The sequence below is a fragment of the Thermobia domestica genome, chromosome 14, assembly GCF_964235325.1.
Source record: "Thermobia domestica chromosome 14, izTheDome1.hap1.1, whole genome shotgun sequence".
In the NCBI taxonomy this organism is placed as follows: Eukaryota; Metazoa; Arthropoda; class Insecta; order Zygentoma; family Lepismatidae; genus Thermobia; species Thermobia domestica.
Window position 1 is genome coordinate 156,937,047 of NC_137467.1, and position 13,709 is coordinate 156,950,755.

At 34.4% G+C, this 13,709-nt stretch overlaps 1 protein-coding gene across 3 annotated transcripts in view; it reads right to left on the reverse strand.

Annotated features, from left to right (window-relative positions):
- ZnT63C (solute carrier family 30 member 1) overlaps positions 1-13,709 on the reverse strand; it is a 281,272-nt gene that overhangs the window by 42,425 nt on the left and 225,138 nt on the right. For 2 of the 3 annotated variants that reach the window (XM_081739113.1, XM_081739114.1), the window contains exons 8-9: positions 10,875-10,977; positions 4,157-4,288 (exon numbers count right to left, since the gene is read on the reverse strand). In XM_081739113.1, coding sequence (XP_081595239.1) covers positions 4,157-4,288; positions 10,875-10,977 — 235 coding nt within the window. The remainder of the gene's footprint in view (positions 1-4,156; positions 4,289-10,874; positions 10,978-13,709) is intronic. The other variant, XM_081739115.1, reaches the window with a different exon arrangement.

The following is a 13,709-nucleotide window of genomic DNA, read 5'->3' on the forward strand; positions in this document are numbered from 1 at the left end:
TTTATATTAAATTATATTAAAAATGGATATGCTTTGCTAATATGTATCAATAATAATAGTATCACTGTTAAAAAAACATTAAGGTAGTCCCTTTAAAGTAATCCAACATATTCAGTATGAAGCTTGAAAAACAAAACAACGGGTTAAGTTTGTGCATCGTTTTCTCTGTACAGAAGGTTAAAACAAATGCAAACGACCACAACGACTACTCTCAACTACAAAGACTTCGAAATACTCTCTCATGTAACAAAAAAACATGTGGGTTGCTTTAATGGTGTTCTGCTTCCATTGAAGCTGCCTGAGGATGATTTGGCCGCGCCAACCTTACACCAACTAATTGCTCTATGTACGAATATTTGGTTTTTTTGTTGCTTTTTTCTAAAGTCCATTCAATTTTCTTTGAAAAGCAATATATGTATCTATTGATGACATAAAAATCAAATCATCTGTTTAAATCCAGTGTTAAAATTTCCATCATACCGTTGTGAGGTGGTCAGGTTCTTTTGAACGAACCTGTAAGTTACCAGAAGTGCACACCCTCTGCATAGTCTTCTCTTGGAACAGGTGAACAAAAAATGTGTGTACAATTTTCCATGACGCAGAGACAACATAATGCGTTGTAAAGTGCGGAAGACCATTTGAACATATTGCTTCAATATTACAAAAAAAAAAAAAAAAAAAAACTACCATTGCCTAGTTCGTTCCAGGCCTACTCATTCAAGTACTATAAGTAAAAATAAGTCTTGGGTTCATTTTAGTATTCAAAGTGTGTGTTTATCTCAAGAGATGTATGCAGTTTCCGATTTCGAGAGCTTCTTAACACTATTATACGCCTCTGATACCCTCTCATTATGAAATATCAAAAATATTTTTCTAATATTTTGTAAACTATTATACATGTACCAATACCATGTCTCATCGACCATGAATCACCCATGCATTCTGTGTAAAGAAAGTTACAGTTTAAGGCTATACAGAACCATCACCACCTTTATTGTTTAGCTCATTCATATATATGGAGACGCGCTTTCTTTGCTTTCCAGGAAATAAAAGAATATTTTAGATCTTATTTATCTGATGTCTTCTACTGATTATTTAAATACGAGGGTCATTGCAAAAGTCATGGCAACTATTTTTTTTTCTCGAAAATGGTAACGAATAAAAAAAATGAAAACGAAATATCGAAATAGAAGGTTAGTTTATAAGTAAATGTTACATGTCGAGAGATGAATGAACACACATACCACCATAAATATATAGCACGAGAAAAATTTTTTGTCGTTTCAAAAGTGTTTTACTGTGAATGGTAACAGTACACAATAGTACATTACAAACTACGTGTATTCCATGGCATCAGGAGTCTCCTCAAGAATCCACAAGATGTCAGGGACTGTAAGATGTCACAGGTATATGTTCCTGCCCTATACTATTATGTACTGTGGCAATTAACAGTAAAACACGTCTGAAACGACAAATTTTTTCTCGTCTTTTTCTTTATCGTGCTGTATCTTTACGGCGGTGTGTGTGTGTGTTCATCCATCTCCCTACATGTAATATTTACATATGAAATAACCTTCTATTTGCATATTTCAGATTTTTTTTTTATTCGTTACCATTTTTGAGAAAAAAAGATAGTTACCATGACTTTTGCAGTGACCCTCGTATTTAAACCAGTTTTTATTTTTAGGTTTAAATTTTTAAAAAATAACTTATAAAGCAATATGTCACAAATTCTGTGAAGTTTATGGTGACGTTTCCAAGTATCTAAAAGTATCAAGGTTTTTTCTTATACATTACAAACCCATGAAACATGAATGTAAGTGATTATTGAAATCAAAAGTATTTTCTACACATGTATACACGTATATGTATGAATGGTTCAGAGCCAGAGTGAATTCAAATGATTTTTTTTTTTAATTACTGATATACAAATTGAATTAAGTCGCTGTTTTTCTGACTCACTGAACTAACTTGGATTCTTCTATACTTCGCAGTCTTTTGAAACTGTTTACTTATTTCAGTAAGTGTAGAACTGTACAGTGATTTCACTTGGGCAGTTGTGGATCTTTCTGCCCTTCTGAAGTGACTCTTAAAATATTCATTAAGTATGCAAGATAAGTATAACGTATTTCTATCAGGTGTCCTTCGTGAATAAGTTGGTGGACTTGTTGCCTTCGTAATCAAGAAGTCCTGGGTTCAAGTCTAGGTGTAGGAAAATTTCTTTCATGTGCAAAGAGTAGTGGTCCGGATCCCACTTTAAGCTGTACGTATCGTCCTTTATAACCTCGTTGTTGCATAAAAATGTTATAGCCACACAAACTTATTTCTATCCATATGCAACCTAAATAAATAAAGCAAATCTATTTAAATCAAAAAGCCAGGTTTAAACCAGAAAAAAAAAAAATCTTTTTAAACAAATCTTGGTTTTTTCTATCCCTGTACTTAAATTATAAGTAAAATACTGTACTTAAATTATAAGTAAAATACGACGAAAATACTTAAAATTATCATGAACATTTATTCTCATATCTCACCATCAAAACTTGATTTCGGCAATCTCCACAAGCCAGGAAAACGTCGAGTCATGGGGCAAGGCGTGGATGAATAGCGTAAGGAGCTGTTTTATGATGGGAGGGAAACTGTTTTATGATACTGATTTATAAATCAATGAGCAGAAAGTACTTCGTAACCTAGAACTAATCGTTTTAATCACAGTTTGGTGCGAACTTATCTATCTGTTGTAACGAGACCTTTTGACCCTCGTGATCACACTGCATGGGGAACTGGGATGTAAGCGGTCTGGGACCCTTTTGTTAGGTATCATTTCGGCATTTGCGTGATGTGAACGAGGAAAACCTTATTCCGGATGATTGGTCTGAAAAAGCTTTTACACTTTTTCGTTCGATGCTCCCATCGGGAATCGAACACTAGACCGCTAGCATGAAAGACGAGTGTGTTAGTGACTACGCTAAAAAGGGCCACGATGTAAAGTTTGTGTATGTGACCATAAATACGAGGTATGCCGGAAAGGTGACTTATAGTAGGTCTACTTGTACAAGATTTCTATATGTGAGTTCAGGATGAGAAGTTAGTAATGTGTATGTGCGTCCTGTAATATGTGTATAGTTAATATGGTGGTACAACTTACAAAACTGAATTCCTTGTAGACTAATCAGAAATAAACATCTTTCTGAAATGAATGCTGTTATATTATGTAGATATGATTAAGACAGAGTTTTAGCGATTTCGGAAAATTTGACTGTAATTATATTTCAAAATAGTTAAATCGCCAAAACATCAAAATTAAGTACTTGCTTTATTAACTAGAAATTTATAATCTTACGAAGCTTACACCGAAACCTTTCCAAGTATAAAACGCGCCTAGAAAATGCGAAAATTCCGTAAGATTCAGTAGGAGTGACGCCAGCTATGATTTCTTGGAGGAAGGGATGGAGAGGAAACCGAAGAAGTAGATATGTTTTTGGGGAGCAGCTAACTGTTTGTATAGGAGGAAGCTCAAGATTCAAAAATTCGTTCCTCTGATGATGCTAGCACAAAGATATGGATGAAATATATAAAGAATGAAAATGAAGCAATACGTAACAGAAAACGTGAATACTTGATTTATTGTGTGGTTAGATTAACCCACAGTCCTCTGTATACTTCCCATCCATCTACAGTATTATGACAAGATTTTTTTCAATAACCGCGACCTACTGATGAAGACATCGCGAGCCTATAGAAACAGTTTAGGACAATTTTAACAAGACGCAGCTATTGGTAAATTTTGTAATAATTATTTACTTTATATGGAAAATACTGCCAGCGTTCAAAATTATAAATATTAAAGGAACTATACAGAATAAATATAAGAAATTAAAACATTAAAATCTTCACTTACAGATATAACTGACAGAGGCACAATATTGTTAATTGTATCTTTAGATTAAGAATAATGTGCAACACGTTCTCTCTATTACATTAAAACTTTCATTCATTTATTGAGGGAAAAAAAAAATGATGTTGGTATTTAAAATCATAAGTATATTATTACTTAAAAAATAGTATATATATGCATTATAACAACTTATAAGCACACACCCTCAATGCCTTTTCTTTAATATACGATCCAACTTATCGAACTGAAGTCTCTTACCTGTTTGGAAGGTCCACAACACGTTGAAAGCGCGCATGTCTTCTCCGTTGTCTTCGGGCAGTCCAAGACACAATCTTCGCTCTCCTGCGGCTCGGTAACTGTGTCCTCAGGATACTGGGAAGGGGAGATACACTAATCGACATCATAATCAAGCACTAACTTTTCACAAAACACATCAATAAAAAATAATTCAATATTTGCACTAAGTCATTATTAAAAGGATTCAGCAATTATTTTAATACACGGACACACACACACATAAGTATATATTTATCTAGAAATAAAGAGCGCCATATTCTATCAAATTAAATGTACATCAAGAGACACAGGGTGCCCATTATAATTTTATAACAAAAATAAATACATCTTACAACCTTTAACTTTCCGTACGTTTTCAAGATTACGGATATAGGCCGTTAGTAAATAATTATTATAAAGATGTAGTGTAATGTCTCATAACAATTAATTCTTTCAAGTTTTTGCCCTTCCGTGTCCACGTGGTTAATGCGCACCGTCCAAGGTTTAATCTCCGGTGAGACCTAGATAAAAAAAATTCGATCCGAGCAGAGGTTCAGATTCCACTTTAACAGGTAAGTCCTGTCTCATAAGCCTCAGTGTCCCAAGTCCAATCATCACTCTTTATGATTATTTAAATGTCTGTTCTGTTAACTTGTGAAGTCTAACACGAAACTGAACAGTGATTCAGCAACTTACAATTATGTAGAATTATTTCTGCAAGTCTTATATGGCAAGGCTCACGCTCTACGACGAGCCAAATGCCCCTGCGACCAATAGTATGGTGGTAGTACATAGGCTACCCCTGCGATTGTATCTGAGTTCTAGATTGATCTTCGCTATCTTACACGAAGTGGCTCTCCATTTACCTTACGATGCTAAATTTACATAAATAATTCGAACGAGCGCGCTAACATTTGGTTGATTTTGAGTTTAATGTCCCGTTCAGCAGCGAGGCTATATGACACGTGGACCTGCTGATTAACGTGGAATCAAAAAACGCATGAGCTCCCGCCGGAAATCGAACCCGGGTCTCCCACGCCAAGCGCTAACATTTGGATAAAGATAAGTATCTATACCTGTCACAAACATTTTCGTGCTCCTCTCCTTTTCTTCTTCCTATTATTATTTAGTGTCACTTTTCAGCACCAAGACTGTACGACACGTGAATCTACAGCTTAACATGCGACGCGAACCACATGAGCTCCTACTGGGAATCGAATCCGCGTCTCCCGCACCAAGGACTATTATGCTAACCATATAGCAACCAAGGAGCTCACGTTTTATTCTATACCTATTAAGGGCGTTTATTATTTGTTTATTCTGTTTCTATATATTTTAATATCATGCAAACAACATCACGGAAAACATACACAGCTCAATTTGAGGTTGGTTTAAAGAGACAAATTTTGTCGATAAGATGTCATTACAGTCTTCGTACCCTTTTTTTTCTTTCTTTCTTTTTTCTTTTACGAAAATCCACGAATTTTCTTCTTACAAATTTCAACCTACATACTTCAAATTTTTAGAGAAGGGACTTCATAACCTATCGAAGGCAAAAATTTGCGCAGATTTTTTATTTAGAACTTTCTTCATTGTTGAAACAGTTCCATTGGTAAAGGTCTGGTTATCCATTTCATCAATCAAACTATTTCAAGAATGAAGAAAATTCTAAATAAAAAATCAACACAGATTCTTGCCTTCGATACGTTATGAAGTTCCTTCTCTAAAAATTTGAAGTCTGTAGGTTGAAATTTGTAAGAGAAATCGTGAATTTTCGTGTAAGGTAAAAAATAGGAAAAAAAAAGTACGAAGACTGTAGTGACATCTTATCGGCAAAACTTGTCCGTTTACACCACCTTAAAGAGCAAGGAAGTCGGGTAGCAAATTAATATGGGAAACACGAACGTAATGTTCAACAACTTAGCAAGGAAGTCAATGACAAAAATAAAAAATATGGAATTAAGTGAATATCTACTTATTTACTTCAGACAAAAATTCCTCTGGATGTAAGCATTAAGCTAGACTAAAGAGCATTCAAAAGAAACATTAGAATGTAAAAATCCAATGTTCTGAAGTGGAAACTGTTATACAGAGTGGCGCGGAGACGATTGATATATTGGATATGTCTACAGATGATGAAAGAAAAGAAAACTGAATGTCATTGAAGTATGACATTTTATTACCAACAACTTACAAGTTTTTCTTGAAAATTGCATCAGATAGATGGTCTCCGTGGGTATCAATGCACCGTTATACGAGTGTCGTGGACTACGCTCAAATTCTTCCCTCATACTCTGCAAGCTATTGGGCATACACACTGACTGTGGAGTACCATGTTTGACATTCAATACATTGCAAATTATGCCAAATATCTTACTCCAAACTAAAATGGTATTCCGAAACGGAAAGTTTCGGCTAACAATGCAGTGTTATCTGAAAAACCGCAGTACTTTTGTAACTTCGTTTCGTGATATTTTCCATAAGTAGGAGCATTGCTTTGTATATACTTAAACACAAACAAACTATTCGCTGAGCAAAACAATATATTCACATAAAAAACTACATAAGTGTTAGTTGGCAAAACTGTAACACGTATGTATTTTTTTATGTGAATATATTGTTTTGCTCAGCAAATAGTTTGTTTGTTTCATTTCGTAATAACTACAAACACAGAAAACAAGATTTCACAGCTTCAACTGTCAATTGTAACTGTGATGGCGTTCTTATGAAATGGCGTCCTATTCTGTTCCGATTTCTCACCCGCAATTCACTCAAAACTTTCGCCTCTGCGGAATATTCAACTTTCAAATGTACGAGTCGGCTCCGCGCCATTCTCCTGTTGTGACATATCTTCCGTCACATGGATATACCAACGAAAATCAGACATATATTATCCACAGACCACGCTTCGAAGCATGAAGAAATATGAGGTATGAATAATTCGCATAGGTAAGAAAAAAATTACATTAATTAGGAAGATGATGTGAGTCACATATATTATCATGAAAGTAAAATCACTGAAGCCACAGAGCCGGATATGGTGCAAGAAGAAATAATGTTGGAAAGAGAAATCATTGACTCAATACCAAAAGGCACGAGTCAGAGACAGAAAGGAACTTTCAAGCTTTCCAGGTTAATAGAAATCATTCATAACAATGTCATAACCATAATGCAAAGATATACTCACAACAAACGGCATGCTATAAGCGAGATACTGTTACATGTGGTTAACATTATATATATATATACACGCGCGGATCCAAGAGGGCTATAGCCCCGTTGACACTCAGGTATACACTGGATAAAATGGGCTTCAATCCTGCTTTACACTGGATAAAGCTGCAAACTATGGTTTAGCCCTCCCTTGATCATATCCTGGATCCACCACTATATCTATATATATATATATATATATATATATGTGTGTGTGTGTGTGTGTGCAAGAACAGGCTTTCCAATGCTAATGAAAATAAATATAGGAAATCACAACGAAAAAATATAGGAGGTTTCGTGAAGCTGTGAAAAAGGAACATTTCAATTATCCAACAGGAGAAATAAATAAATAAATAATAAGAAAATACTTGGAAATTACACCAATTGTTACATGAACATACTTTAAATATAACAAAATTGGTGATTATTTCGTTGCAAAATTTTATCCGAATTTCTTAGTGTCTTCGTACGTAGCTTACCAGTACTAAGCAACGACCATAAGGAAAGTGCAAAAAGGATCTCTATCAGAAAATCAGTGTTTGTAAGTATGTCTTCAAGATGTGAATAATTTCATCACTGCACCTGGCGCTTTTAAGGTAAGATTTGACTATATGTAACATATTCTACAATTATTTGCCTACATTTAGTGCAAAAGTTATTGATACACCTAAATAAAGTATTTATGTCAAAATCACTACTTCATATACCTTAATGAATATGACGAAACTAGTTTATTTTTGTTCCATTTTGTAGGCGTATGAATACTTTTAGCGCTAACTGTATATTCAGGGTGTCTATCGGCCAGGAAAGTCATGAAGAAGTCACGAAATCAGAAAACGGTCATGAAGTTCAAGAAAAAGTCACAAAATTTAGCTTTTGGGTCACGAGTTTTTTTATCTGTACAAATATAAGTATAGACCGGAAAATTTTGCTCTAAAAAACGTCAAAATTCACAAAAAGTCTATGGTCGGCTTTAGACGATGTTATTTTCACAAGTGGAAGTAGCAATGTCACAAAAATACAGGAGGTTTCGTTAAAATGTAGGAAATATAGGAGTGTATAGGAAGAGACGCAAATATATAGGAAAAATAGTAAATATAGGAGCATTGGAAAGCCTGAAGTAAGCAAGCAAGCACGCACGCACGCATTCATTAACTACGTACCCTGTAAACAACTATCCCACCAGACACTAACTCAACAACCAGCTTATTTACGAGTTTGTTCAGAAATGCGCATAAATCATGCATTCAGCAGTTAACACAAATTTAATGAGAAGTATCTACCCAATTGCAGAAATTAAAGCCATGGTTATTACACTGATACATTACACACTTAAAACGTACAAATTATAACTCCCATTACATATTAGACATGTCACACAAGGAATACATTTTTATTAGACACAGATACTAATCTCGATTCTGTATTCCTATTATGTTAGAAGGCGAATTTCTTTTTAAACCCAACTCTATTATTTTGGTTACTTTTCTGTAATCTTCAACTTACAGCTCAGAGATAAAATTTTTATTATAGGAAACACATCTTACAAATTCGTTGAAAGATCACTCACTAAATCACTAGATTTTGATCGGTAGACAAAAATTTCACACACAAATGTTGTTTGTACAAACAAATTATTCAACCGTACTTGAATCAACTTCAAATACAGCAATGAAAAATCGAGTTTAGTATCTGTCTATGAAAAAAGTACAAAAGTTAAGTATGTCAAGATCTGATGTAAAGTTGTCAAAGCACTTAAACTGCAATGCGCTACAAACACAATAAAACTCTATTTCAACAAATAAATACGAGTTTAAAACCAGCATTACCTAAAATTCACACTTTAATATAGCATGTTAAACTAAAGCAAGTATATGAGCGGCAATCATCCCCTACCTTCCATTTACATTTCAGTAAAATAGCACCCCGTTATAACTGGAACATTAGCTACGCGAACAATATACAATAGATTTATTATACGTGTTACTGAGAGCAGTATTTTGCGTTCTTCCTTCTGAATCTTTCACACAGAACTTGCCTGAACTATTTAATAATGAACAGGGTCCACTCCTTTTTCTTCCACTTTAGGTCAAACATCTAAAAACAAAGATATACGTATTTAATTATTTTAAGTGAAATGTCCAAATATCAAAGGGATTCGGATTCCGAGGTATGTTTATTTTAATAATTGTCACCCTTATTTCTTTCCCTTCCTCACTGAATTTCCAAAAATTCTTCCTCAGTGGTATCTTACGTATGTATTACCAAATCCTATGCACTTGGCCAAATTTCAAGTTTCTAGCTTAAACAGTTTGGCCTAGGCGCTGACTAACCAGTCAGGATTTCTCCTTTTATACATTAGAGTACGCAGTTTGGCCTAGGAGTTAACCAGCCAGTCAGGATTTCTCCTTTTATACACTTGAGTACGCAGTTTGGTCTAGGCACTGACCAGCCAGTCAGGATTTCTCCTTTCATATACTAGAGTACGCAGTTTGGCCTAGGAGTTAACTAGCCAGTCAGGATTTCTCCTTTTATACATTTGAGTACGCAGTTTGGCCCAGGAGTTAATCAGCCAGTCAGGATTTCTTCTCTAATACATTCGAGTACGCAGTTTTGCCTAGATGTTGACCAGTTACTCAGGATTTCTCCTTTTACACACTAGAGCATTCAGTTTGGCCTAGGGCTTATCAGTGAGTCAGGACTTTTCATTTTATATACAGAGATTATCTTGTAGCCGAAACAAAGCGCAAGGCCTTTGGTAAGCATGATTGAATTCAATTCTTGGTGGAGGCAAAGATCTCTCGGTGTTGATCTAGCATCATGAGTGAATTGGAGGGTTATCTTGAATGAAGAGGTAAGAATCCGGTTTAGAAAGCCAGAAATAATTACGCGGAGGGTGGCCACGCCATTATCTAGCCAAGCTTGTGTCACCTATTAGGTCGTATTACTTCAAGTATTATAGTTCCACAGAAGTGAGTTTATCTGACAACAATATTTTTATTGTAATCGGAACTAAAGAGTGTGTGTGTCAGAGAGAGGATGGGGACAGAAGAATTTAGTGCTATTTGTTACTTTGAGACTACAGATATTGTATACGAACTTCATATTTTTGAAACAAATAGCAATGTCACGTGTACGCCATCTGAAGAAGTTTGCTTCGTATGGCGTTATTTTTTTTCCCAATTAGTTTTGAAACCGGAAATGGTAATAATTTCTACCCCTATTGGTTTTATAGATATATTAGAGTGAAGACGGAATATACTGTTGGTACACTTAATTGATTGCAGAAAACTGTGGGTCTACAGAACACTACCATGGAATGTTAATTTACCAGTCAGAAAAACAGAAGAATGCTAGTAACACTATTTTTAAATCTGACAATACTGTACATTACACAGTCTCAAATACTGTTTCCCTACCCCTGGGTCATAGTTTTCAATAGGAAATTGCCGCCCATTTATGCATGATACCGTTTTTCAATACTTACTTCTATAAATTCCGGTTGAATCGTAGTAGAGTGAATGCCTTCATTGTGGAAGAACTCTTTCACTTTTTCCGCTATCTTCATGTATTCAGAAAGATTTCTGCACCTGTAAAACATTAAAACAATCAGTACAGATCAAGATATAATATGTATTAAAATTATTAAAATTGTGTAGGCGCTTGAGAGGATGATTCAAATTAACACTAAATTGGTTACTTACCAATAAATCCTTCCGTGGGAAAACTAAATATTCTCCAACCGTATCGGAACAATAAGCTAGTTCCGTCTTTAGTGGTTGAGATGTATATTTTAGATCTGGCAATAATGACGTAATATAGACATCCGCTTCCTTCAACTCAGCTAATTCTTTCGCATTATGCTCTGCTCGTGGTTTTTCACTATTCATCTCTCACGTTATATTTATTTGGTGGTACGTACTCCTTTGTCCATACCATATTTCTCTCATACATTTTTATCCTTGTTACCTCACAGCTGAAGATGAACCAGCTTGTTCCGATAAGTCTGAAGAATATTTTGTTTTCCCACGGGAGGATTTATTGGTAACAATTTTTTTATTACTTATAATTCGGGCTCGGAAGTTGAAGACCTAAAAATTGCCCAAAAAGGACCTATAAAAAGACCTAAAAATTTCTATAAAAAGGACCTAAAAACTGGGAAGAAAGGACGTAAAAATAAGACTCAATTTAATTAAAATTACACATTTAATGGATATAATGCTCCAGAAATACAAGTTTCTGGTAGGTTAACGGTCTGTCCTCCTTCCACAAACTGAAGTCCAAACTAAAATAAGAAAACTTCCCCACCCCCTGCCTCCTTTGCTGGAGGACATTGTTACGCCTCCTTATCTGACCTGTGATTGTTGCAGATCTGGTCTTATCAGTCCAGTCGTTGAAGAAAGTCTTATCTTTTGAATTTTCTTTACAAAAGAAAAGATGTTTAAGAGGTGGTGGTGATTCGACAATAAATTTACTGGTCATTAACTCGAAAGATGAAAGGGCAAAAAAAGACGTTAAGACCTACTAAAAGCTTTAAAAAAGACCAATAAACACAAAAACGCCGAAAAAGACAAAAAAAGGACAAATAAAATCCATCATTTTCTGGCCTACATTGATCCAAAATGAACATGTATTATATTCAGCCTTGTCTTCGGACACTCGTAAAAAAAGAGGATTTTTCCTTAACTTCCGGGCCCTACTTATAATATGTGTTCTCTTAATAAAAATTTCTATAAAACTAAAATACAGTTTACATTGAAGATTAGTCACTATCGGTAGCTGTAATGAGCTGACAGGAAACAATTAATATTGGAGTTCCCTCAGAAAGCGTCGTGACATTAACTTATGTTACAAAGTAGTTCGATAGTTTATTCTATCTTCTGCAGTGGTTAAATCGAAACCTCAACTGTTAATCCACCTTATTTTTGATGGCACTACAGGGTGTCTACTGTGTTTCATTTTCAAAATTCCAGTATATTCTGTATAATTATCAGCAAAATTTTAGTACCTAATATAATGATTTTTTAAACATTTGTGAACTTTTACTAATAATCACATACTTAATGATTTCAGGTTTATAATGATCAAAGTAGGTACTTATTTATTAAAATTAAAACAAGTAATAACAGTTTCAATAACGTAACGTTATCTTCATCAGACGTTAATTCGTGATATGTTCATAATATTAAATTATTATTGATATACAATTTTAATTTTAAATATCTTTCACTTACATTTAAAACTAAGTTGTACAAACATGTACATAACAAATCACTGTAATACCAAAAATCACTCAACTGTTCCTCCGACTGATTACGACTAACCATACACAACCAAAATCCATTCACATACTACGAAGAAATGCACGAAAATGTTACACTACAGCATGCGCCACGCTACGCACAACCTTGAAACTCCATTTGCGTTTGATCAAATTTCCTGTAACAGTGTTCAAACTATGTTCTTGTTTGTATTGCAATAGATGAGTCTTCCAGTGCTAAATTTCCATATAAACCTATTTACAAATTAAGACAAAAGTCCATTTTCATTTCTTAGAAAAACAAATCGATGTCCGTCATCATGGTTTTACAACCATGGATTTTATAATTGTTTTACCATCAAATGAACATTGTGTTTTTAACAAATTTAGTTAGCCTTGATTTTTTAAAAAAACAATCTTTTTTTTAACATTTTTAAAGCGTCTCCCAACTCCCCTCACAGCCCTCCACACCACCTAATGCTTTAAATGTCTAATTACAAAATGTACAAAACTCATTTCATTTCATTTCGGCCTCCAATTGGACACCACCTTCATAGGCACGACCGTTTAGATCCAGTTGCCTTCTTCCTAATTATGTAATAAGTACACAACTCTTGCTTTGGAAAAAATTACAATCTCAATGGATACCAACTTGTTGCTAAGACTATTAAAACAATTACAAAAAAAAAAAAAAAAAAAAAAGTATTATTGACCAGTTTCATGATTTTTTCAGTACGTGGATCAAAATTCCAGTATTTCCAGTATCAAAATTAAATTCCAGTATGATTCAAGTATTTCCAGTATCAATAGACACCCTGCACTAACTTTACCATCTTGATACTTAACCAGTATCGTTCAAATGAATCTGGTTACCACTTTATTATTACGAAGGTAAATACAAATAGTTCTATATGAGAAACTAGTATCAGAATGCACTTTTTGCATAAGACACTTATTTATCCTTGTTCTAATAAAGTAGTAACCAGATTAGGTATCTGAAGATACTGGTAAAAATTCACGATATTAGTGTCATGTCAGTTGAGGCTGAGATTTAGTCAATGA